Source organism: Pinus tabuliformis, chromosome Q (assembly GCF_031772625.1).
Source record: "Pinus tabuliformis cultivar Carrire ecotype Pingquan chromosome Q, CPIR1, whole genome shotgun sequence".
NCBI lineage: Eukaryota > Viridiplantae > Streptophyta > Pinopsida > Pinales > Pinaceae > Pinus > Pinus tabuliformis.
Genome location: NC_142296.1, coordinates 531,674,638 through 531,702,599, shown reverse-complemented (window position 1 = coordinate 531,702,599; position 27,962 = coordinate 531,674,638). Strand labels below are relative to the sequence as shown.

The window sequence follows — 27,962 nt, the reverse complement described above, 5'->3', positions numbered from 1 at the left end:
GGGATCAGACCGACGGGTAGCAGACCCCGAGGGGATCTGAGCTAGAGGACGCAGCGAGGGTCGGGGCGCGAAAGCCCGACCAGGAAAAGCTTGGGGGCAAGGGCAGAGGCGCACGGGGAGATCAGGCGGGAGCAGGGCCTTCAGCGGGCGATCAATATGCATTCACTTGTTAATCTTATGAAACAACCGATATTTGATGGCTTGTCGTCTGAAGGTTCAAAGATTTGTTAGGATGGTGAGGCCATTTAGTGTTTATTATTAACGTCTAGGATATATGATGAAACACTAGATTTTTAGTGTTTGTTAAATTTAGGTTTATAACGAAACCCTTGAAACAATTAATGAAAGATCCTAGGAATGAAATCCTAAATGTATGTGCTTTGATTTGATTGAAACCCTGGCTTGGTCAAGTTGTTGTATATCTAACGTTAAAATTTTGTATCTAGGGTTTACGATAAAACCCTAGTAGAGTTTGATATAAAATTCTAGAACCCTAGATATAGAAATGCTTTCATACTAACTTGATATAGTTGGTAACATCTAAGGCTTTAGTCTTAAAGATGGAATCTAGGGTTTGTACTTAAGATCCCTTGGAATCCATTTTCCAAAAAGCATAATGAAAAATCTCAAATAATCATCACACTATTGTACTTGTATATTTTGGTTGTGCTTGTCATATTGGAGATAGACTTGCTGATCTTAAGAATGGAGACTTGGTAAATCGAGTTGAATCCTTAGACACTGTAATATAAGGTGACTCATATAGCAATGAACCATGAAGAAGCTAAGAGGGAGCCATTCAATTAAAAATCCTACAGGGTTTGTAAAAGGAGCAACTCAAGGTATGTTTAAGACCACAAGATTTGTAGCTAATCTTCTTCATTAAAAGGTACGATCATTTTGAAATTTGCTTTGTATTACTAACTTTTTCATGTCTAGGGTGTGCTATAGAATCATTAAGATTCTATATTGTTCTGATGATTAATCTCTAGATTGAATCTACCCTTATTATACTATTTATCTTTTGTTTACTTTGGTAAAACCCTAACCTTTAGGGTCCACAGTAAAACCCTAACTTTTTGATGGTTAATGTATGTTGATAATAACGATGAAACCCTAGTTTACTTAGGGTTTGTTGATAAAGTCTAGAACATATAATGATATCCTATTGTCTTGATGTTTAGGAATGTTATGGTAAAACCCTAGCCTTTTATTTAGTGTTTATTATTAATGTCTAGGATATATGATGAAACACTAGATTTTTAGTGTTTGTTAAATTCAGGTTTATAATGAAACCCTTGAAACAATTAATGAAAGATCCTACGAATGAAATCCTAAATGTATGTGCTTCGATTTGATTGAAACTAAACCCTAGTAGAGTTTGATATAAAATTCTAGAACCCTAGATATAGAAATGCTTTCATACTAACTCGATATAGTTGCTAACATCTAAGGCTTTAGTCTTAAAGATGGAATCTAGGGTTTGTGACAAAAACCCTAGCATAGATGGATGTAAAAGTCTAGGGTATGAAAGATGTAACCCCTTGTTGATTATGGACCTAACTAGGTTTAGGTTTTGGATATCTAAAATTTGATTATTTTGATGCTCCCATTATAATAACATGCTAACCCTATTTTGGTAAAACTAACTTCATGCTCCTTGATGAGTCCCATCAATAGGTACATTTTGAAGATCATTATGCCATCCTCCAGCCTTAAAACTATCCTTCTCTTACATTAATTCACATTTTTTGTTATATTATGCTTAGTAAGAGGAGTAAATGGTGTTTGTCATAGTATGTGGTCTAATGTAGTTTAATTGTAGGAAAATGAAGCATTTTTGAGGCTATTACTATGCATGGGCTTGATGGAGACAACTAGGAGAGAATCTAGGGGGTTTGTCCACCTCCTTAACTCCCTAAACTCAGCTTGGGATCACAATATCCTCTCTCACCAGTTCAAATTCATTGGCAGCCGAGTGATTCCTAGTCCAAATGAAGACCAAGAGGGACAAGATCCACTTTTTCAAGATCAAGGAGGGAACCACTCCTACTTTCATGGGATCTGCTTCAGCTGCCCTTTGTATAAATAAACTAGAAGAAGAGCTCATTAGAGTTCAAAGTTTTTGTTCAGCTAGGTGTAGCTATTGAGCTTTAAGCTTGGCATTGTTACTTTAAACTTTTATGTGATGTATTAGACCTGCACTTTTTGATAATGAGAAGTTGGATTTTAAGCTGCATCTGAGTTAGTTTCAAAGGGTTAAGACTTTTAGGTTTGGGCCCAACCCAGAGGCTTTGGTCCCTCTTCTTGTACTTATGTTTCTTCTTGATTCCAAGCAGTTCATAGTTTCTTGCATTTTAGTAGAGATTAATCTATAAAATAACATGGTTGCAGCCTCTACACCTCTCTTGTGGGAGAATGAGTGGAAGGATTCACAACCACAGTCCAAAAATATTGTGTTTATGATTTCTTGGAAGTAGATTAGTGTTAGTTGTCCTGTTTTACATTTGCTTTCTGTAGCTTAGAAGTCAGTTTAGTGATTAGATCAGTGTTATTGCATAAATTAGATGTTATTTAAATTCAACTCATCTTTTTCATCATAAGTTATCTCATTTTGTTAATGATAAATGTATGCATGCATGCGATTGACTCCAGGGCTGTATTGATCTGCAAGGAAGGGCACCTTTACCACTCCCATCTTGAGCTCCTTCACCTTCTCTTTCCACCTCCAAATTCTGTCCCAAAACCCTGTTTTATAAGTCATTTTTCCTAGTATACCCAAGGCACTCATCCTAGTGCAAGACAAGCCTCTGAGAGGTCCTGAGCTTGGCTAGGGGCTCAAACCAACCTCCCTCCATTTGCTTCAACTTCCATCCACCTCTCCATACCCTCAAGACATCATTTTCACCTTCAAAAACCACTCGGATGCCCTCTTGTAGCATTACAAGCCTCCTATAGCAATCGTCTGTAGCAAACCTGTAGCATCACTTTCCTTCATCAATTTTGATCCCCACTGCAACTTTGACTTAGTCTAGATGAATAATGACCCCCAACTATGATTTTGTGATCAGGGGAAGCTCCTAGGCCACTCCAACCCTTCCTTTTCTTCACTGCAAAAATAGAGTAGAGTTAGTTTCTTTATCACAAGTATGATGCAAGTAGGTTACTGATTTACAAGCAAGTGTGAACTAGGTAGATGGTACATGCAATTCTGATTGATAGTTTGATGAATTATGCAAGACAAAATAGTTTCCTTTCTGCAAGTAGATTTGGTAGTTTAATGGATTTTGCAAGATAAAATAGCTTTCTTTCTGCAAGTAGATTAGCCTTTGTCCTTTCATGAGTTGATTAGTTAACATTTACAAGTTGAGTCAATGGCATTTCCACTTTCATAGCTAGAAGTAATTTCCAATTGTACCTTTATCAACAAGCTTTCATTCTAATTCAGTAGGAGGAATGGTCTCTGAGCAATTTTGATCTAATGTCATAACTGAGGGTGGCATGAGTGGAATCCTATCTGCTGTGCATATAGCACTGTCACCTCAAAGTTTGTATGAACCCCGGGTTGATAATTTGAGTTGAGGAGCCCTTGGGAGTTGCAACATTCTTGGTGCAATACCAGGACTCACCACTCCTATATATTTGTACTTGGTTGAACTTGTTGTTAAAGACTTGCAGGTGCATAGTCTTCAAGGTGTTGAAGATGCCTACGTACCTCACATTTGTTGATGACTTAATAATGATGATTGAGCATGATGAAAGAGGGAGCTGTGAGAATCTTGAAGTATACATTGCTGATGACCTTGTTGCCAAGTAAGGATAAAAGGAATGACGTTCTGGAAGGCTAAAGTTCTTTGATGATATGGTAATGCAAAAGAAAAAGCTTGTATAGCTGAAAGACTAAAGTTGTTGATCTTCCTAAGTTGAGAGGGAACTTGGATGAAGGAAAGTGTATATGCTCCATAGTTGAAAAAGAAGACATGATCTTGGAAATATGAAGAATATCGATATGATCAGGGAATAGCTAAAGCACTACATTTGATTGTTATTAATTGATAAAGTTGCAAACAAAACTTGGATATGTTGAAAAATGTTGAGGCTGAGGATGGTGTTGCTAAATTGAAGAAATAAGCTTCCATAGAGATAAGTTTGGATATTGTGATGACCAGAGCAACATCAGTATACTTGAGAAGCCCAGAGGTTTGTGCTAACTTATATATCTTTGAAAGTTTGTTACTAATTGGGGTTGTGATTGTGCAGGATCTCTCCATAAGAAGTTCGAATATTTAGAAGCATGCTTGGACTGATGGATATATTTGATTTAGTTTATAGGGAGAGATGAAGCATCTTGGGGTGGCAAGATGCTTGGGAGGACATCTGGCTGGCCTGTGATGATGTCTAGATCTCGAAGTAGGGAGGGTATCATTGGTCTTGTGGAGCTCCGACCTTGGATATGATACCTAGATCCTTGTGGGTTGGTGTTAGAGCTAAAGCCTGATGGTACCTATAGTGGTAGAAGCTTGGAATACACCTTAGTCCCAACTAGTTAGATACCTTGGTCAAGTATCTATTCTTTAGCATTGCGTATGCTATGACTCTTTGTAGAACATATAATTTTGAGTTTATCCTTGTACCTATATATGTATAATTATGAATACCTCCCTAGTTAAGAGGGAGTGTTGAAGAATGTAACAAGTGTCGGTCTTCATAATTGTGTTGAGTCATAATATAATGTATTTGTCAAAAGAGAAAGAAAATTATTGTAAAAAGAAAACTATAATTAAGCATGGGTTTCATGCTTTGTTTATTTTATTTCTAGGTCATAGCCTCCATTAAAGGCTTCTAGGTTTTGTCTTGAGACATAAGAGTCATTGTCACATTTATTAGACCCTTATTGGGCTTTTGTATCACGTAAAGAAATTTATTTTGAGTAGAAAACAATCATTTTATCCCTCACCAAGTTGGCCTTGTCCTGGAGAAGTTAGCCTAGTTGAAGGGAATTTGACCTTTTGGAAACAGTGTAAATAGAGATAGTTAGACTCATTTGGAGGAGCGTTCACACAAGTTCGATCTGCAAGAGAAAGAGACAAGAAGAAGAGCGAATTCAAGGAGAAGAAGACCTAATCCAAGGAGAAAGAAAAATCGAAGTTTGGAACATCTCTCTCTCACACGTGCAAGATTTATAGGGTTTTTGGGCAAGCTCCAGGGGCCGAAATTTCAGTAGTAACTACAAGTCCAAAATTCTGTTGCTGGGGGCCTGAAATTATGGATTGAAGCAGTATTTGAGGAGCTGACACTTGATGACTTTGCAGAGTTTGTCTACTTGAAGGAAGGGCTGGTTGTTAGAAAATAGAGAGAGATCAAAGAGCGATTACACACAATACAAAACACACACTGATATTTATTGATCACAATAGTTACACATATATAGGACATAAATCTTTGAATTCCACACTTCTAGATCATGGCTACAACTCATACATAGGAAACAACTTCTAGATTGCCGCTTGGGAACTTTCAATGACAACTCACAACAACACATGGAAGCATTACTTCCAATACCCTCCCTTAATGATTACATGGAAAACATTGAAAACACATATTAAAACAAGGATAATCTCTGTCTGACTGGTTGTCATCAACACTCGCATCCACTTTGGAATCTCGCAAACACCGCAATTTCACCACCACATCTTCGAGCTATCACTTGACCTCCATTTAAAACGTAACCGCCTCTGACCATTGTTGATGAACTTTGCAAGATCAACAATATTGACACCTCGGTTTGTCGGGGCTTCTGTGATAAGAGCCGTCAAGGAATGAACCATCCTATGGACCAACCACCATCTATCGGATATTTCGCTTTCAGCTATTCGTTAGTTGCTAGGATGGATGTCTGGATACTGAATGTGTTCAAAAGTTGATTAAACAACCTGACATTACTAACACACGCGAATTGATGTTTCAGACACCATGACTTCCAGTTTAAGAACCATCAACGCTTTTTATAACCAATAAAAACACAAACATCAACCACCAAATTGTACAAAGACAAAATCAATGGCTGCTCTTTATCGATCTGTGCAAATCAGATCAAATATAATAATAATAACTTTGCATATTAGTATTTTCCATCAGATCTACAATGTTTGGATCTCAATCTCTGGATAAACAATACCACAATATTTTATTAGTTCAGATCTAGAATGAGAAATGCCAACATTCCACCTGCATGCCACAGCTGTACATCTTGCACCATCTGATAATCTCGAGAACCACCATTTAAAACATGTGGACATTGCTCTCAATTGTACATCCACACTAGATCAAACCAAATCTATGCTGATCCATCTTCTCGACAAGCATATCTCCTTTTCTTTTACAAAGATTTGTCCATAATGGAACTTCAAACAACAACAACAACACTGGATCTTCGCAATTCTCCTTTGCATGCAACTATCCACAATCCACACACAAATCAAATATTCACACAAACAATAGATCAAACACTCTATTAAACTAATCTATGTACAAAGGAGTATCATGGCTAAAATTGCATGATCTCAGCCCCTCTTGTGAGAGAGTCAGGGCTAAACCAACTCTGATACCATGTTAGAAAATAGAGAGAGATCAAAGAGCGATTACACACAACACAAAACACAGACTTATATTTATTGATCACAACAGTTACACATATATAGGACATAAATCTTTGATTTCCACACTTCTAGATCATGGCTACAACTCATACACAGGAAACAACTTCTAGATTGGCGTTTGGGAACTTTCAATGACAAATCGCAACAACACATGGAAGCATTACTTCCAATATTGGCTTGGTGATTGGAGGACTTTGTCTAGGTCAAAAGGGTCTTGGATTGTCTCATTTGATTTGAATCTACTAGTGGAAGAGTTTGACTGGGTTTCCCCCTTCATAGGGGTTTTGCCTTGGTTGAGTGCCTACATCTTGTGTTCGTCTTCTATGGTTATGATCTTCATGTTTTTGGCATTTATTTGATGGTAAGTACACTAATATAATCAACAGAAGAAAAATATTATATCACAGGTAAATGTCAAGTAAGAGAAATCATGAATAACTTTTCCTAATGCTACCCTAATGGATTTCTCAACACTTGCTTCAAAAATTCTTATTTATTTAAAAGTAAATGCATTTGGAAGATTTTTGGTCAAATTGTACAGAACTGGCTGGTTTGGAACAAAATCCGCTGGTTCAGTGAAAAAAGGCCAGTTTGGTAATGAATTGGCCATTTCCGGTTCCAAACCTTGAACTGGATCGGTTTGACCCCTAAACCGATCAGACTTTCTGTTTCCATCGGTTCTTATCACATTGCTCAGGATGTGACCAAACTTGTTGAGAGTCTGCCGACTAACCAAGGCTTGTGAGTTTGTAGGCTCGACTTGCAAGTCTGCCTTAGCATGGACACCAAGACTTTGCATGGAAGTTTGATGGGTCAAACATGTTTTGGAAGGAAGTTTACTGTTTCGTAGACAAATATTGAGTATCAAATGTTGTATTATTGTATTTTATGAGATGATTTTATGAATTTTTGCATAGACTAATGTTTTATAAGTTATATGGATTCGATGTGTCATTAATATATTTTTTGTGCACAGCCCCAAGGGATAGCTCAGTTGGTCGAGTTCCTGTTGCTAAGTACCTCGCCTATCGGGAGGTCACAGGGTGAAATCTCCTCATCGCCCTTGGGGTTAGGCCTTACTAGTTTGGCGACAGGTAGATCCCTTCGGGTTGATCTCCCTGGATTTTCCCGTGGATGTACTGGCCACTCAATGTCCGTGAACCACAGTAAAATATATATATATATATATATATGTATATATATGTATATATGTATATATATGTATATGTATATGTATATGTATATCTATATATATATATATATATATATATATATATATATATATATATATATATATATATATATATATAGATATATATATATATATATAGATATATATGTATGTATTGTGCACAAAATTGAATATATTTTGAGTGTTTTTTTGTATTTTGTATTTTCCGAGTGTTGCTGTGTGTTGAACTGAGCTTTGTCTTGTTTGAGTCTGATAGCTTTGCCATAAAGTCAGGACCCCTCCAATAACATCATAAAGCATGAAAGGTTTTTCAATCCCATATCTATGAGTAGCTGGATCCAGACGTTGCATAACCATAATTTGCCGTGGTGACTCATCATGAGTGCCCTAAGAATCCTTTTAGCTTCCACTGCCAATCCTTGAGAGTAGGCACCAGTAAAAGGCCACCCTTCTTGTTTGCAAGTCTGCAAGTACTCCTTGACACTAAGGGGATGCCTCTTTCCCTCTCCTCAAAGAAAGCCTTGTACAGAGTTTTCAATATTTTACATATTAAAGTTTAAGGGAAGATGCAACAGGATAGAAAAAATTGTGATACCGAAAAGATTTTAAAAGGAAAGTTATATAAAATATGATTCTGAAGCTTATTGTCAGATATATCATGTACCCTCCTCCAAGGTTAGTCATGGTGACAACCACTCCAAGGGAATTCCTAGATATTTAATGATCTATCTTGGTTGAATAATTCACCATTTCCTGTAAAGCAACTATGAATATTTAGAGATGTGCATCAGGGCTTAGGCATTGTAGAATGCCCTTGATTGATCTGAGTTAGCCGTTGTTTTAGGCTTGAGATGTCGACAAAGTGGGAATCACATAACTGGCTCCTACTAGGAAGTAAGATATGCTTGAGGATTAATCTAGTGGGAATCACATAACTGGCTACCACTAGGAAGTGTGTTAAAATTGGCAACTAGGGCCAAACTCCATGTGGGTCATCTTATTAATGGCAGCTGATATTTTTCTTGGATCCCTCTCATCGAGAGGTGTAGGATTGATCTAAAGATCATCCGATTCCGATAAGTATTCATGGAGATATGAATTTATTTGTGTTATGGGACAATTCGTCAAGGTTGGCCAGCAACCAAATAAACCCCACATGTGCTCAACGTTTTAGTATAAATAGAGGTGCCTTGAAAGTCATTTGGACACACTCACAACTCTCTTGTGATCTCTTCCTCTCCATTCGTTTGGGTTTTAATGGAAGGAAGAATCCCTAAGAGAATATGCTGATCTAGGAGGTTTGCCCTAGCCCTAGACGAAGAGATCTATACGCTGCCCTCATCTACATTCATGGAGAAGAATCTTCGCTGCCCAAAAAGGAGGCTCTTATATCGCAACAAGGATAGGGTTCAACGCTGGTATAGAGAAGCCCTAACAGCCCTAACGCTGTCCTAAAAGAAACCCTCAAACACAGCAAGAAGAGAACCTTGATCTGATCTTAATACGCTGTCATAATTGGAAGAACAGTGTGGGAAACACAGGGCTAAGAGATGCCCTAATTGCTGTTCTCTACAAGATCAAGGCACAGTCGTAAAGAACTTAACACTGTCACTAACACAGTCATGAAGGCAGAATGCCCTAGCCACAGGACTAAAGGGAAAGGAGATGCCCTAGACATAGTTGCTGTCTTGGGTAAGAAGAAGCTACGCTGCCTAACGAAGATGCCACCTAAAACGCATACTTAGAAGAGAGACCTAAACGCTGTCATGGATCTAGCTGCTCTCTACGCTGTCTTGGTTCTAGGTAATAGTAATGTACGCTGTTATATTGAAGCTGCCCTAAACGCAGTCAAGTTGAAGTTATGGTGAAGACCTTTACACTGTTCTAGACCGCTGTCTTAGGAAGGGTCTCATGTACCTTAAATGGAAGGAAGAATCCCTAAGAGAATATGCTGATCTAGGAGGTTTACCCTAGCCCTAGACGAAGAGATCTATACGCTGCCCTCATCTACATTCATGGAGAAGAATCTTCGCTGCCCAAAAAGGAGGCTCTTATATCGCAACAAGGATAGGGTTCAACGCTGGTATAGAGAAGCCCTAACAGCCCTAACGCTGTCCTAAAAGAAACCCTCAAACACAGCAAGAAGAGAACCTTGATCTGATCTTAATACGCTGTCATAATTGGAAGAACAGTGTGGGAAACGCAGGGCTAAGAGATGCCCTAATTGCTGTTCTTTACAAGATCAAGGCACAGTCGTAAAGAACCTAACACTGTCACTAACACAGTCATGAAGGCAGAATGCCCTAGCCACAGGACTAAAGGGAAAGGAGATGCCCTAGACATAGTTGCTGTCTTGGGTAAGAAGAAGCTACGCTGCCTAACGAAGATGCCACCTAAAACGCATACTTAGAAGAGAGACCTAAACGCTGTCATGGATCTAGCTGCTCTCTACGCTGTCTTGGTTCTAGGTAATAGTAATGTATGCTGTTATATTGAAGCTGCCCTAAACGCAGTCAAGTTGAAGTTATGGTGAAGACCTTTACACTGTTCTAGACCGCAGTCTTAGGAAGGGTCTCATGTACCTTAATTGCTGAGTGTGCAAGAGAAGATTTATAGATAGCTGGGTTGTCTTGCTGCTGGGCTAGGTCACAGATCATAGTCAGCAGCATGGAGGATTAAAGTTTGACTTCGGTGCAGCACAGTGATATTTAGGTGCAGCACAATGGAATAAGGTGCGTGGGCAGCATGGGACAGTAAGGTGCTGAAGACAGCATGAATGAATGAAAAGGGGTGCAGCATGTTGTGATGGAAGCAGCAACATGGTATACTACAACTGTATGATAGTGCAGCATAGTGCACAGTAACAGGGGTGCAACACAGTGATACATAGTGCAGCATGTTGTGATGGAAGCAACAACATGGTATACTACAGCTGTATGATAGTGCAACATAGTAACATGGGTGCAGCACAGTGATACATAGTGCAGCATGATGTGATGGAAGCAGCAACAGGATGCTGAGGTATTGCAGCATGCATTTGGGTGCAGCATAGTGCAATGAAGAGCTCAGCATAGTGCAGCAAGAGGAGATGCAGTACAGTGATGGGTACAGTCATGATTAGTAAAGCATGATGAGATGCAGCATTGTGATGATGGGTGCAGCATGGTGCAGCACGGTGAGGTGCAGCATGATGACGAGATGCAACACAATGATAGGTGAAGGAGTCACCTTGGAGAATCAGTTGAAGCAGCATGTCTTCAACTGATCTCATGTATCATCTTCTTAAAGATGATCTTCTAGATAAGTCAAAGTGTTGATTTCTGGTGTAAATGTACTATCTCTCTCTCTCTCTCTGCTGAACTATTGAAGAATATATAAGAAGAATTGATCAAGGGTTTCCCCACATTGGGGTTTGTCCCTAGCTAGTGCCACATCTTGTGTCCTCTTGTCTTGGCTTGTCTTCTGTGATTTACGTTTATGTTCTATCTGCAGTTTACTTTAATACTGATGTGATTGCTAATCTAGAAAAGATATTGAGCTAACTGTGAAAATTGAAATAAATTGCTCTAAGCATAGAACATACCTAAAATGTGAGATATGCTCAAGGATTAATCTTTCCTTCAATGCAGACTAGCTCTATTAAATTTTAATACCCAAGGTTTCTCGCAGCCATAAGATGAGTAGGGCACTAAGGAACGATATTTTCTAAGTGGTCTATGGAGAGAATTATCTTTAAAGTGGTCATCATTAATACTTATACTGGCTGAAGTACACAAAACGATTGTCTACTGCTTTGGGAAGAAATTTCCAATATCCTATCAATTTAACATATCTATAATGAAGTTCTATTTAACCTAACATGGGCCTCATCAAAATCAATATTGAGGAAGAAGTTCTTGTGCTCCAATCCCTTTCGCTCAATCACTGCCCTCCTGAGTCCCACATATTATTTTATTAATAAGACTGATAAGATTGTCAAAGGATAAATATTTCCTTAATTGCTCCCAGTTTTCTCATTATATGATTCTGGAGGTCTCCAGTTTTTCGGAATTTGCAAAATATTTGCGAGAACATTTTGGGAGATATCAAGGGTGTTTGGGCCTCTAACATCTGATTGACTCTTGGTTTGATTCTTTCAAAAGAGTTTGAAACCTCCACATTAGCCTGCAATCTTGTGATAGCAAGTCTCCAATGTTTCAAGTCAATGATAAAAAAAATTCCTCCCCAATCAGTGGTAAGATCTTATAGAATTTGCATGGGAGACTGCAACAGCGGGTGGTTTTGCATCTTGCTTGTCTTGAATTGCATGGGCAAGTTGTTGTTTTCCCAATGAGCTAGTAAGGACATTAGTTCCAACTTGTGAGGCAATCGAAGGAACCACATGTTTAACTGCTTCCTTTGCCAATCTCCTCTTGTCCTGGCAATCTTCAGAGGTGAAAATTCTCTGGCAATAGTTGTAGGAGAAGATCCCTCACCTATTGTTCGTCTCTCTTTCAGGATTTTTTTTCACAACATTTCTCAATTTATGCATATCCCGCTCCCGGAGTCTTTTAAATATAGCTGTTTTTGTACTTTTATCCAATAACAAAAGAACTGTGCTACTAAGCACATCTTTTATGCTTTTGAGGATGTCATGTGTTGCCAAACTTCTCATCTGGATTTCTTTCTTTTGCAGGCTATTGATGCTATTGATAATGGTATTAATATGTATGATACGGATCAGCCACCCAAGTACATTAATAATACACATCTGTCATCTCGAGTTGGGAGGATAAATATAGACTGGATTGATGAAGATCAGTCTCCTGAAAAAGAAAATGAGAGATTTCATCAAGCAATGACCCTTGCTGGTGGTGAATTTTTAGAGGTGTGCTTCAGTCATTCTTCCTTTGTGAAAGCAATGGTTGTGATACTGCAATAATGTTTGCTTAGTCCTATTAAATCTACATTTCAAGGATGAAAATATTCCATTATATAGTTCATGCATGTATAATACAAAGCATGAGTTATTCCCAGCTCAAGGAAACAACAATGCTTAAAAAGTCGATGCCCAAGCAATAACATTAGTACTTTGCTAATAGCTTTAGTCTTTTTTCTTATTTCCTAAATCTTAAACTCATATCTTATCTTAAACAATTCTTATTCTAGGAAGTCAATTTTAAGCTCGTTATATATAAATATGTTCAGATGTCATAAGCTGCTTCAAACTGTATACGCCAATGTCAACAATATGAAAGCATCATGTGTCTTACCATAGAATTTTGGAAATATTGTTCATGTTTGCTATAATAATTGAAAGAGTGCTAACAGATTATGGCTTCTCTCTTCTTAAATGCCTTTGGACAACTCATTGTTGGGTAAATCAGGTGGTGCCAGGGTAGAAACAATGTCCTAATCTATTCTATATTGAGATTTTGAAAAAAAGGCATTGTTTGTGAGTACAATGGTTTATTTATGTCTGTCTTGCAGAAGCAAAGAGAATAGGCACTTACAGATTTAGATAGCATTTGCATTGTTGGTCCTATGTCTGACATACCTTATCGTTACATATGGGTAATAACAAGTTGCACTGAGTAGCTAGCTTATTGTTATTGTATTAAGTGTCATTTTCTTTCTGCTCTGTTGACAAATTGATTTCATCCCTTCTACTTTCTTCTTGTCGTAAATATTGTCAGAAAATGGCAAGGTTGGTGGTGTAACCTATGGTACTCTCTCCAATATTCAAAAAGTAGCTTTGAAGAGTGGATAATTTGACTACAAATTGAACTTGTTTATTCATGGAAGTTTAGAATTGAATGGCTTTAACTTTTTAGTATTCAACTATATGAATTTCAGAATGTTCACCACCACGCCAAGTCATGGTTACCTGCTCGTTCTATTGTTGAGGAATCAGTAGCAGCAAGGCAGGAGGTTGATTCAAGTGGCAAGATTGTTGTTATAAAGCAATTCTGCCCTGTAAGTAAATACTGTTACCATCTTTTACTGAATACATATTCATGCTGCTTTTACATGACTAATGTTCTGTCTTTGTGTAGTCCGAGGTATGTTACTTGTATCCATGTTATATATTTGTGTACATATGTTCATCTATTATTTATTAGCTTATTCCTTTTATTTGTTTGTGTGTTGCTGTTTGAAACATGGTAGAATTAAATGGTGGAATAGGGGAGAATGGTGCTCTTCTGTTTTTAGTGTCCACTGTAGTAAATGTACTCCCTTTTTGGGTTCTGGTCAGACCATTGGTCACAGATGTCAAAGAAAACATATTCAAACTAAACTTATTTCTCCTCTGGAACTACAGTTCATTCCAACACTTACATAAAAGCATTTTTAAATATTACATAATTGTGAAAGTCATATTATATATTATTTGTTTTACCCTTTTCCTTCCTGTTGGCACTAATTTTTACACCCTTAGAGCTGATATAAACTTTTAAAATCAGCAGCCAGAATCAGTGAACATATAGGAAATTCTGCCCTATTCGTCATTGGCGAATCCTCCTCTTCTTTTGGGCTTGTGCTTGCCAACCTCAGGGGGGTGTCCCTAATGTCTGTACCTGCTATTCTATCCTGTAAATCTGCAAAAAACATTTGAAAAAACAGCAAGACAAAAGCTGTTTGACCAGCAAGTTAGTGGCCAAACAAGTAAGTAAAACTTCATAAATTTAATGTGTGGAATAGTCCTTCGCAAACTTGCTTGTTATGTGGAAAAATAATGCAAGAAGAAAGTGTATCTTGTTGAAAGTTGTAACTAGGTTCGGTCTTCATAATTGTCATTGTACTTATGTAATTATATATTTTTATGTAAAAACAAAAATAAAGAAAAAAATATTTTTCAAGCATGGGTTTGATACTAAAGTCAATTTGTTAATTAGGTCAAGAATGTTCTTCATGCTTCTAGGGTTTATTGAGTCAAAAGAATATTTGTCATAAGTCAAATTATTGTATTAGAGTTGAGTCCCATTTGGACTTTGAAAAGATAGTGGAAAAATAAATTTATTTGAGTCAAAAATGTCAATTTTGTCCCCACAAGACCAAGTCGACTTTGCCTGGACGACCCTAGAATTGATGCGTTCGACTTCCTGGATGTGTATAAATAGAAGACAGTTTGACCTCATTTGGAGCATCTCAAGCAAGTTCGATTTATGTGCTAAGAAGAAAGAGAACCAAAGAAAAAGTCAAGAAGCAGCAAAAGTCAAAGGAGAGAGAGTGAAGGTCAAAGGAGGAATAAATCTGCCCTAATTCTCTCACACGTGCGAAATTCTGAAGCAGTTGCAGGGGCTGAAATTGCAGACCTAGTTGCATGGGCCAAAAATCTGTAGTTTGACCGAGTTTTGAAGGCATTGAGCATTGTCGGCTAGAGTTGACTTTTGTTGGAGAAGCTTAAAAGGAGGGCTGACTTGGGTCTTGTGGGAAGTCTTGGTCTAGGTGTTTGGGTCTTGGAATTCTCACTTTGATCTGATTATATAAGAAGAGAAGAATTTACTAGGTTTTCCCATTGGAGGGGTTTTGCGTTGGCTTGGAGCCTACATCTTGTGTTCATTTTCTTTTGTGATTTTCATGGTTTATGGTTTTTGGTAATTGCTTGATGAACAAAGCATAATAAAAGTAATAAGAAGCCAACATATAATCGCAAGTAGTGTTTTAAAAACCGGCCGGTTTGAACTGGTAACCGGTCAAACCAGTTGGTTCACTAGCCCACCGGGTCAAACCAACAGAAAAACCCGGTTTGACCCCTCCCTTCGCCAAAAAATTAGAAAAACCGGTCCTAATCGGCTGGTTTAGGATGGAACCGGCTGGTTTATGGTCAAACTGGCCAGTTCCATCATAAACCGGCCGGTTTATTGCCAGGGCAACCATAAACCCCACATAATGCATTTTTGTGAGTTTTGAAGCTGTTTTGAGGGAAATTTGGGGTTGTTTTCCTCCAAAAATAATCCCTCCAAGAAAAACATGCCTACCCTCTCATTTTCCTGACACATCTCAACCCTAGCAATGTTGGAAATTAATGGTAATGTTAAATTCTTAAAGTAAAAGTGACATTTCCTTTAATTTTCATTTTCATCCTTTTACTTAAATTTTTAACATTACCATGAAATGACTCAGGATGTTTGAGAGTGGTTTCGACCTCATTGGATTTCATATGGAGAAACTAGAATTTTAGATTTCACTCAAAATTCAACAAACTTAATTGTTTTCAGGATTTCATGGTTTGGGGGTTTTCTATGTTTCCATTTGATTCTATCATGCATGAGGCTATGATATTGGCATTTTATCAAGAGCATGAAGCCCTTTAAGAACCTTGATGTTGGTGGCATTGATTGTTGAACTTTGTTGATGTTGGTGATATTGATTGTTGAACTCCTCTACCATGTCCCTAACAAGAATGCACCCTTCACGCAAAGCAAAACAACTGGTTAAGCATGCTAATCTTTTTCTACCACATCATAAGGTTGAGGAGATGAACCCTTCACTCAAACCAAAATCATTGGTTATGCAAGTTAAACCTTTTCAATTTCTATCATGTTATAAGGTTGAGCAATCCAAGTCTAAAGACTTTGAGCTAGATGATGTTTATGTATCTCTTGTTGATGATGTTTATGTATTTCAAGTAGTGTTGAATCAATGATGAGTTTCATTAGTGACCATGTTGATTAGTGATTTGTAGTTTTGATGTCTATTTTTGCTACTACTACTAAAGTTGTAGAGGAGTTTTAGGAGTCCTCAAACTCTGAGCCATATTATTTATGTAGCTCATGTTCATGATCTTTTGTCTAGTAGTGGTGACGAGTTTGATCATGATGAGGAGTGATCATGTTGTTGATCACTGATATGTAGGCTTGTAGTAGGTCAGTGAGCCCATAGCTTAGAGCATTGTTTTCGGACTCTAGAGGCCATTTAGAGCCTCATTGATTATGTATTTCGTTTTGGATATGTATTGCACTCCATTTTGATTTATTTACCTTTACGTGGTATGTAGATGAGCGAAGCTTGCATATTTTGTTTTTATTGGCTTGGAATCATGGTTTTAAATCTTAAAAATATTTTTTTCATTAAAAATTAATTATTTAATGTATTTTTTTAAAACCGGTTCGTTTAGACCTAACCAGTTCCAGTTCGAAACCTGGTTCATTAGGTGGGCCGGTCCGGTCACCGGTTCCGGTTTTTAAAACATTGATCACAAGCAATAATCAAAGTAAAGAGAAATCAACCCTAATTGCTGCCCTAGTGATTTCTCAACATATCTAAGTGGCAAATTGTCCAAATAAATAGTTGAAAACTCTTAATAATTTGCACAAGATAAAATTGAATGAAGCAAACAAGAGTGAGTTGATCAAAACTGACTTTATTCTGCGAGAGCCAAAATGTTAGCTGCACCAAGATGACTATCACAAGACTTGAATACAATTACCTAGACGGAAAGTACCAAGAACTAGAAAGGGAGAGGAATAATTGAAAGTAAAAAGTGTTGATTTGACAAGTGCAATAGATACAAGTACTAATTCTGAAATTGATAGTTACTTCCAATGATACAGAGGTTATCTTTTAGCACTTCTAGTTAATCATTAAGCAATTATACTTCAGAAATTCACAAAACTTGAATACAATTACTGAGACAAAAAGTACCAAGAACTAGAAAAGGGAGAGAAGAATAGTTGAAAGTAAACCATAAAAAGCAATGGGATAGTAGAAATCGCAATGAGACAATGATGCACAATGACAACAAAAGATTTACCTTGAGAAAACGCACTTGGGGGAAAACCCAACAACCTTTTCCTTAGAGAAATTATTCAATTCCGTTGGAAAGTCAATGTGTTTGTAGATTAGAATTGATTCTCCTTACTTGATAATTACTTGTGATATTAGTTGACTTTTTATTATTTAGTTTTTCTTCTTCATCAAGCAATTACCAAAACATGAAGATCACAAAGACACAAAGAGCAGTAGATATAGGCTTCAAGCTAGGGAAAAACCCGACAATTGGGGAAAACTCGAACAATCCTCTTCCTATGAAATCAGATCAAAATGAGATATCCAACCTAAGACCAAATACTTCCTCCAAGTCAGCCCTCCAACCAAGTCAAAATAAAATATAGTCACACTTCTTCAAACTTCGATCCAACTGCAGAATTCAAACCTCGGCCCTGTTACCAACATTGGAGAATTTTTAGTCCTATCATAGATTGCAGATGTCTCAGATTTTTGGCTCTGTCACAGAATTTCAGAGAACTTGCATGTGTGAAAGTTATGCTTCAGAATATGGTCTTCCTTCTTTTGTTTGACTTCTATCTTTCCTTCTTGACTTCGGTCTCGTCATTTTTCTCTTTCTCAATCATAAAACTCGCACTTGGTTATTTTATTATCTTCGCTTGCTTGGAGGTTGAAGTTACTTCTTTATATAGCTCTCTAGGATGGTGAAAAGATGCCACACAGGGCGACTTTATAGAGATAGGGCTGACTTGGACGTTTGACTAACAAATTTTACAAGAATAAAAATTCTTTTCTTTTCTTTATAAATGTCAAAATTTGACATGACTCTTTTACAAATTTCTTTGACTCTTTTTGACTTCTAAAGCATGAATAACATGCTTAATCAACATAATAAAATAATGATAAACAAATTAATAATAATTTTCCATTATGAAGATTGACACTAGTTACATTTTCCAACAAATTCAATAAGAGATACCATATGATATTCGAATTTAACAAAGTCAAATCGACTAGCAACTCAACTACAGGTCAAACCTGGTCAAACTGTCCACAAAATTCGCCTCTTGCAACTCACGCGAACTTCCTGTTACTCATATGCACTTCTTGTTACTCATGCGAACTTCCTGTTACTCATATGCACTTCCTGTTACTCACGCAAAACTTCTTGTTACTCATGTGCACTCCCTGTTACTTGCACAAACTTCTTGTTGCTCGTGCACAATTCCTTTTCTCTCTCTCCTTTGCACGTGTGAACAAAATACCACTAATTGTTGTGATCTGAATTGTGCCTTGTGGAGGAGTGATGTATATATAGAGTCCTATGAGGCCGAATGGGTGTGTCTACAAGCTGGGCTGCCTTGACTTGATGGAGGGTCGACTTGATCTTCTTGGTCCCAAAATTTCAAAATTTAAAATTCAAAATTCTCTTTTGAAACCGACATGAAGATGTCTTATATTTATTATCGCATATATTTGAAGGGCTAAAGTATTAATTATGAAGATCGACCATAGTTACAAAATTCAACATTTCTAGCCTAAGAATACTTGGGGTTAACGACATCAGCCCTAGGGAAGCAATTTCAACCATGCAAATTGCTAGATTTTGATGTTTTAAAGCTCAACAAGGTGAATCGACTTCAAATTAGTTCAATGTCCAAACCCTAATTGAGAAATGTGCCTTAGCACTAGCTACCAACTTACCTTAAAAGGCCAAAAATGAGGTTTGGGGAGAAGAAAAGTGAAATTTAAGATGATTTTCAAGATGATCAACCATGTAACAAAAGGCTAGTACCCTAACCTTGGTTGATGGAGTCAATGGGATGGTTTAAGACGACTAGTCACTAAACCCTGGCAAAGGAGTAGGGGAATAAGAAACCCTAGGTTTCAAACCCTAATTATCACTTTTATAAGGGAGTAAAGCCCCCTTCTTGGTCAAATCCGTGAGGGGTGCCTCCAACTGCGAGAATCCCTTGACGAACTTTCGGTAATAGGTGCAAATGCATGCCGCAAAACCCCCTTAACGCTGTCACATCTCTAGGCACCGCGCAGTCCCGAATGTCCCGTATCTTATCCTCATGCACCTTCACCCCGTTTGCGCCAATGATGTGCCCCAAGTAGAGCATCTCCGTCAGCCCAAACTCACACTTGGACAATTTGGCATAAAACTATTGTTCCTCCAAAATACGCAACATCGCCTCCAGGTGCTCCTCCCAGGTTCTACTGTAGATCAAGATGTCGTCGAAGAACACCAATACAAACCTCCTCAACTGGCCCCGAAACACATGGTTCATACACGAATGGAAGGTGGCAAGTTCGTTGGTTAACACAAAGGGCATGACTAGAAACTCGAAATGCTTGTAGTGGCATCTAAAGGCTGTCTTAGGGATGCGCTGATCCCTCACCCTGATTTGATCTTACCCCGAGCGTAAATCTATCTTAGAGAAGTACTTAGCTCCTCTAAGCTCATCCATCAAGTCATCAATGTGCGGGATGGGGTATCGGTTCTTCAAAGTCTTCTTGTTGAGTGCCCTGTAATCAATGCACATGCGTAAGGTCTGTCCTTCTTCACTAGCACCATTGAAGAAGCAAAGGGGCTGGAACTCAGCCTAATGTGGCCCAACGCCAACAACTCCCTAATGGCCTGCTCAATCTCGTCCTTATAGGCCTTGGGGTGCCTATAAGGGGTGGTGATAACTGCCTGCACACCAGGCTCCAACTCAATGGTGTGCTCGAATCCCCTGTTTGGTGGCTGCCTCGGTGGGATGTCCCCAAATACCACCGAGTATCTGTCTAAGATGGCCTGTATGTCTGGGTGTGGTGGTTGGGCCTGTCCCCCAGCCTATGAAATCCTCAACTCCAAGACCCACACTATGTCTCCATGCCTCAAATATGCCTCCATCCGATGTGCTGAAATTGTGTTAAAATTGGCAACTAGGGCCAAACTCGATGTTGGTCGTCTTATTTATGGCATCTAATATTTTTCTTGGATTCCTCTCGTCGAGAGGTGTAGGATTGATCTAGAGATCATCGGATTCCGACATGTATTCATGGAGATATGAATTTATTTGTGTTATGTGACAATTCGTCAAGGTCGGCTAGCAACCAAATTAACCCAACTTATCTCAACGTTGCACTATAAATAGAGGTGGCTTACAAGTCATTTTAGACACACATATCTTGTGATCTCTCTCCACTTGTTTGGGTTTTGGTGGTAGGAGAGATCTAAGGAGAATACGCTACCCTAGCCCTAGACGCAGTCAAAAGAGAAGGCTCTTTGCAGTCAAGGAGGGAGCTCTATCCGAAGTTCTAAAGTGACCTAGCTGCAGTCATAGGAGGAGACACCTCTATGCAGTCAAGAAGGGTTTCATATACAGCAAGAGGAGGCACTTATACGCAGTTAAGATGAAGTCTAAAACAATGTCTTAATGGAGACCTAGCCGCAGTTAAGGAAAGGAGAATACGCTGTCTCAATGTGCCCTAAACGCAGTCAATGAAGGATCCCCTAGCCGCAGTCAGAAAAAGCCCTAACCACAGTCTAAAGAGATACTTAGCCGCAGTAGAAGGAGAGAGATATAGCCGTAGTGGAAGGGAGTTCTGGCCGCATTCAAAGGATGTCTATATCCACAGCCAAAAGAGCCTAAACCGTAGCAAGAAGAAGATTGGTCAGTGTGGACATTTAAGGGCTGTTTCAGGGGTCCAATTAGAGGGCAAAACTGTTGGTTGGTAGGGCGAGGCCTTGTTCTTGAAGGCCGAGGCTAGGAGGTTTGATTGAGCACTTGCTGGAGGGTTAACAGTCACTCTAATAAGCTGCCACAGGCCTGTTCTAAGGGCTGTTGGATGCCACTGTAATAAGAGGAGGGCATAGCCATTGTTCAGCCATTGTTAAGGGCTAGAAGGCTGCTCTGAATAGTAAAGGGGACAACCTTCCCTTGGAGAACAATTGCAAGACAAATCTGGGCAGATTTTGAGACTGTTAGGAGACAATACTTTGGACCTTATTCAGGCCCAGTCTTGCTGAGCTAGGCTACAGGCCATAGCCAACAACACGATATTAGAAGGATTGTGTTGAGGTTGATTCAACCAGCAAGGAGTAGCATGGTGGTGTGAGGGTCTCACCTTGGAGAACCTTATTCTAGAAGCTTGATAAGCTACAATCAGTTGAAGATTGAGGGTTGCTCTATTAGTATTCCGAGCTGTAGTCCTTGGTGCCAGCAGTATAACTCCATTGTGTCATCTTCATGGTGAAGATCTTTTATTTGGCAAGTCAGTATTGACTTTGAATAATTGTACTCTCTCTCTCTCTCTTTCTGTTGAACTATTGAAGACTAAAGAAGATTTGATCAAGGGTTTCCCCAAATTGGGGTTTGTCCTTGGCTGGTGCCACATCTTGTGTCCTCTTGTCTTGGCTTGTCTTTTGCTGTTTATGTTTATGTTCTATCTGCACTTTACTATCATGCTGATGTGATTGCTAATTTGAGTATTGTCATTAGGCTAATATGAAAAATTGAAGTAAATTGCTCTAAGCATAGAACATACCAAAATTTAACAAACTGTTTATGGAGGATACAAGTGCATTCCCCTAAGGACTACCAGCTTGCCATCCAGCCCGGTGAACTCCATCTCCAACTTCCTCCAATCGGTGGTGACTCGTCCAAGGGAGTATAGCCATTGGACACTCATCACTATGTTGGTGTCCAACACGTCCACTACGAAGAAATGGTCCATCATCGAGTAGTTCCCCATGGTCACTATCAAAGCGAGAACATACCGAGTGCACTGCATAGTCCTGTCCCCCGTCACCCGAATGAAAAACCCCTCAAACTCTGTTGTGGTGACCCCCCTCCTCTGGACCATTTGAGCATCAATGAAATTGTGGGTGGCCCCACTGTCTACTAGGATTGAGACACGCTGCCCTTGCACTGTGCCTCTGATCCTTAGGGTCAGAAATTTGGGGACCCCGCACAAGGAAGCAAGGACTCCCCCAGATGGTGTAAAAGATGCTCCCCATGTGGTGGTAGTCCCCTCTATGTCGGACCCTCACTCTCTCCCCCACCATACTCCAGCTCCACATCATCCTCTTGATCACTATTCGAAAAGACCTCGATATAATGGGCCTTGCCCAGTATGCACCGATTGTGTGGTGCCCATGCCTCTTGACAAGTAAAGCACAATTTCCTCCTCTTGAGGTCTCTCCGAGTCTCCTCATCTAACTGTCCGCATCCTTGGGCTGCTCTCTATGGTGGTGGTCTAATATCACCCCCCTTCTGAGGGTAGGGAGTACGTGATGGAATAGGTGCCCGAGTCTTGGGGATGACCCCCAACAGGTCTCTAGTACAGGTCACGACCTCCTGTAGAGTAGAAGGCCTGCGTGACTTCACCAGTCTACGCAGTTGCTCAAGCAACCCCTCTATGAACGTGTACACCCTACTAACATCTGATAAATCTTGCACCATGATTGACACACTCAGAAACTTCGTTATATAATGTTTTGGATGACCTGTGTGTTTGAGTTGGGTGAGCTCCCTGAAGTGAGCCTACGGATCCCTCTGATCAAAAAGCTTCACCACTCTCCTTCTAAAATCTTCATAGGAAGTCACATTGGCATGCCCCAAAGTGGACAAGCTATGAAACCACCAGTCGTGTGCCTCCCCCTCCAAGTGTAGGGTAGCCATTTTAATGGCCTCCACCTTTGTCATCCTGTTGAGTTGGGAATAAGAATCCAACTTCTCCACCCAAGCTCGAGCTGTGCCCTTGGTAGTGCCATCATATGTGGGGAAGTACATCCTCCCAATAGTACGCTGCAACTCGGAGCTCTGCATGCCCTGGCCTCCATAATTCCTGCCCTTCTCATTTTGCTTGAGCTGACAATAGTCTCTAAAAGATAGGGCTGCCTTGAAATCTTCCCCCATGGATTGCCACTCCCTAAAATACTCCCCCATGGGCATCTGGTCATCTGGTCCACCCTGCTCACTAGGTGCTGACGGTAGGAAAGAAGGCAGCGTGGTCCTAGTTGGCCCACTTGAGGCTGGTGGGTGAGTAGCCGGTGAAGGGTGGTCATACTGTTGGGAGGCCCCAAAAGTCTCCCCAAATAGGAAATCCCGGTGGATGCTTCGGTCTCGGTTCTGCTGTTTGATCTCATCCAACATCTCCTTCTGCCCCTTCGCTAAATCACTAAGGGCCTTCAAGAGGCTGTCAAAGGCCATCTCCTCCTTACTCCTAGGTTCCACCATGTCCTCTACTACCACAACCTTCCCACGCTCCTCAGTGTCCGGTGTAATCTCTAACTCCCTCTCCCAGCTCTGGTACCTTTGTCTCCTGTAGGTGATATTTCGCCTGTCCTCCTCACTCATAGGAAAAGTCTCCCATGGCTGAGCCAAGATCTGGGCTCTGATACCATTGTAATGTTCCAAACTAGGAAAAACAGTGATATGCAAAGCAAACAACAAATTCAACAGCAAAACATTTCAAACATTAGAGCACATCCATAAATAGACTGAAAGTGAGAAGCATCTGAGCCATTTTATTATGAATTTGGAGCAATAATACAATAATGTGGGAGGAATGCACCTGGGCTTGCCCAAAAGGAAGGCGTAGCAAAGCCCAAGTGATCAATCATCAAACTACAAGTCCGAATGAGAAAATCAACTATCTCAATGATGCCCTGCGCTGCCCCAACAAAAGTGCATTGTCTCCTGCGAAGATGTTGCTGAAAACCCCGTCTCTGGTGCTCAGAAAATTTCCCCAAATTAATTCCAAGCTCCTTAGGCAAAACCCACCAAAACCCAGAAAGGGTTTGGCCTAGTTTTGACCCCTGAAATTTGGCCCCCAAAGCATCACGTCCTCCACAAACTTCTGGGAAGTACAACCTGCCTACACACCAGTGAAATCCTACCCCAAGCACTCCAAAATTGCTGCAAAAACTCCCCCAAAGGCTTCCCTTATCTCCCAGGCAAGTACCAGCTTCACAACACAATCGTCCAAGTCCCACGTGTGCCCAGTGAGGGGCTTCTGCGCTAGCCTAGGAGCTGCAAATTTGTACTAAACTGTAGCTGCCTCCTCCTACTCCAAAACTCCACCCAAATTCTGTTATATCCCTAAACTTTCCTCAACAAAATTCTCCCAATAATTGCTTCCCAAAAGACTCCCAAAATGACCCCCACGTGTGCTTCTCCTGCGTCCTCCTGGAACACGCTATGGCTGAGTGAATGTCTGAATGTAAGCGCGGAAATATCCTCGGCTCTCCTCCAGAATTATGTGATAAAACCTCTCTAGGGTGGCACTCGAATTCCCCCGAAGAAAACAGTGATTTTTCTGCACGAAAAACTCGTTGCTAAGCAGCAAGTGACCCGACTAAGCAACTCGAGCAACTAAAATGAGTTCAATTGGCAAAAAATCCTTTGTGAGGATGAGCTCCTCCTATTTATAATTTCGTGGGCCTTCCTTCCCACGTGGGCCCCTCCACCTTGCCATTCGACTTCCCTCCAAGGCTATTCAAACTCTTCACTTGGCCAAGTGCATTTTTCTTATGTGGGTGGCCCCCACACTCCACTAACAAAATAATACGGCCTTCTTTTCTTCCCTAAGTCCTTTTATCAAAATTGAGTGGGTTCCATGGCCTCCAAAACTATCCAAAATTGTGGGAAATTAAACTTGTAACAAAATAATTTAGGAAGGGACATTACATTGTGCATAACATCCAACTTGTCTTTGAAGAAGATAAATCTAACCTTCCCCAAGGCCTTTGTTAGAATGTCTTACCACTTGCTCATCTATAGGTATACTGTAGCTGAACAATCCTGCGCTGTACATAATCCTTGAAGTGAAACTTGATGTCGATATGCTTGGACTTGTATTGAAACATTGGATTCTCAGATAACTTGACGTAACTCTGAATGGCGCAATGTATCATTGTCGTCTCAACTCTTTGACCAAACAAGGCTACTAGCAGCTTTCGAAGCCATATGGCATCACACATCGCCATGCTAACTGCTATGTACTTTGCATCTGCAGAATCAGTGCTACATAGTTCTACTTCCAACTATACCAAGATATGACTCTTGATCCCATGTTGAAGCAACATCTTGAATTGCTTGTCTTGTCCACTGTATTACCTGCCCAGTTTGCGTCAATATAGCCCACCAACCTGATACCATCACCTCGAGCATACCTGATCCCATACTCGATTGTACCACACAAATACCGCAACACATGCTTTGCCGCTATCCAATGCACTCTCTTTGGTTCCACCATGAACTGACTGAGAGAGTTTACTGCATAGGATATATCTGGTCTGGTGTTGACCAAATACATGAGAGATCCAATCAACTGCTTGTATAAGGTGGGGTCTACATCCTTCTCCCTGGATGCATCTACCTTCCTCCAATTCGTGATCATGGGTGTAGACATGGCTCTGCAATCCTCCATCCTGAACCTCCTTAGGATCTTGATGCAGTATTTCCCTTGTCCAAGGAAAATCTCCCCATCTGTCTGCCACACCTCCATGCCTAGAAAGTAGTGCATAAGCCCCAAATCCTTCATCTCAAACTCTGTTGCAAGGTCCCTCTTGCACTCCTCTATGAGCCTCAGTGAACTGTTAAAAACAAGTTGTCCACATACAAAATAAGAATGAGAACCTCACCCCTAACCACTAAGTAGTAGAGGTTGGCATCTGCCTCACTCTTCACGAAGCCCATTCCTTGCAAGTATCTGTCAATGTGCTCATACCACGCCTTGGGAGCCTACTTGAGCCCATACAAAGCTCTCTTCAACTTGCACACATGGGTCTCACTGCTGTGTGCTACAAAGCCCTCTGGTTGTTCTATGTATACCTCCTCTTCCAACTCATCATTAAGGAATGTCGTCTTGACATCCATTTGATGGATGCTATCCCATTTGTGCTACAAGTGAGATCACAGATCGTATAGAAGTATACTTGGTCATAGGAGCGAATGTCTCCTCATAGTCTATTCCCTCCTTTTGAGAGAACCCCTTGGCCATAAACATTGCCTTGTATTACTCAATGATATCATTTGCATCGTGCTTGATCTTCAAGATCCAACATGATCCAACTGCTGCCCTATCTGTCGGTCTAGGCACAACCTCCCAAACATCATTCTACGTGATTGAGGTATATTCCTCAACCATTGTATCTCGCCACACCTGCTGCTGTGTGACCTCTTGATAGCTGGAAGGCTCGATATCTACTAACTGATTGACTAATGCCATGTAGCCAATGTACCTCTCTATTTGTCTCTACTACCTACTACTCATCCTAGTAACTTCTACAAACCCTTGCGCATCCTTGAGTGTCTGTTGAACCTCACGGTTCCTCTTGCCAACTGTAGAGGATGGAATGTCAACCTCTATTTCCTCCTGATGCATCTCACGAATTTGTTGCATCTGTTGCTCCATACTCTACGAACTCACAAGAACTCTTGCACCTGAGCTTGTGCTTATACTGGTAACTGTACTCGTGCTCTATTGCCCCTGATCCTACTGCTCAACTCTTAGAGCTTCTGCTGGTTTCTCACTCTAATCATATGTTGTTGGCAAATCTCTGGACCTCCTATATGTTTTGTCTTCTGTGATCTCAACATCATGCCTAACAATAATCTTCCTGGCCCTTGGAATAAATATCTGAAATTCCTTTGAGGTCTCGCTATATCGCACAATGTGCCCCCTCTCTGCAGTTTGATCTAACTTGGAATTTCTATCTCCTAGAATGTGACAATACGCTAAGCTGCCAAATATCCTTAAATGACTGACATCTGGCCTCTTCCTAGTGAATGACTCCTTTGGTGTCATCTTGCGTGATGCTCTATGTGGAACCCTGTTCTGAATGTAAACTGTCATATTGCATGCCTTTGCCCATAAATAATGTGGCATATCTTAGTCATACAACATAACCCTCATTGCCTACAATATTGAACGATTCTTCCTCTCGACAACCCCATTTTGCTCTGGGTTGTAAGGAACCATCCACTCTCTTGATTCTTGTCCTGGTACAAAATTTCTGGAACTCTTTTCTTGTGTACTCACCTCCATTGTCCAATTGAAGATCCTTCACCTTCCTGCCTGTCACATTCTCCACTAGAGCTTTAAACACCTGAAAGTGACTGAAGACCTCATCCTTGGTCTTCAGGAATTATATCTAGGTATTCCTAGAGAAATCATCGATAAAAGTAATGAAGGACCTGTATCCCTTGAGAGACTTTGTCGACATCGGTCCACTTATATTTGAATGCACTATATCAAGAACACCCTTGGATCTAGTGTCACTCCTCAGAAAAGTTGTTTTCACAAACTTCCCCAACACACATCCCCTGCATACATCATCACGCTCTGTGCTCACCTCTCGAACACCTGTCACTGTCTCACGAAGCAATCTAAGTGCTCCA

General features: G+C 40.1%; 1 protein-coding gene across 1 annotated transcript in view; it reads left to right on the top strand.

The window, feature by feature from the left end:
• The window catches only part of LOC149220545 (uncharacterized), a 246,597-nt gene that overhangs the window by 102,193 nt on the left and 116,442 nt on the right, over positions 1-27,962 (top strand). Inside the window, 2 exon segments of the mRNA XM_089384798.1 lie at positions 12,527-12,718; positions 13,687-13,806. Of these exon segments, the coding sequence (XP_089240924.1) occupies positions 12,527-12,718; positions 13,687-13,806 (312 nt within the window).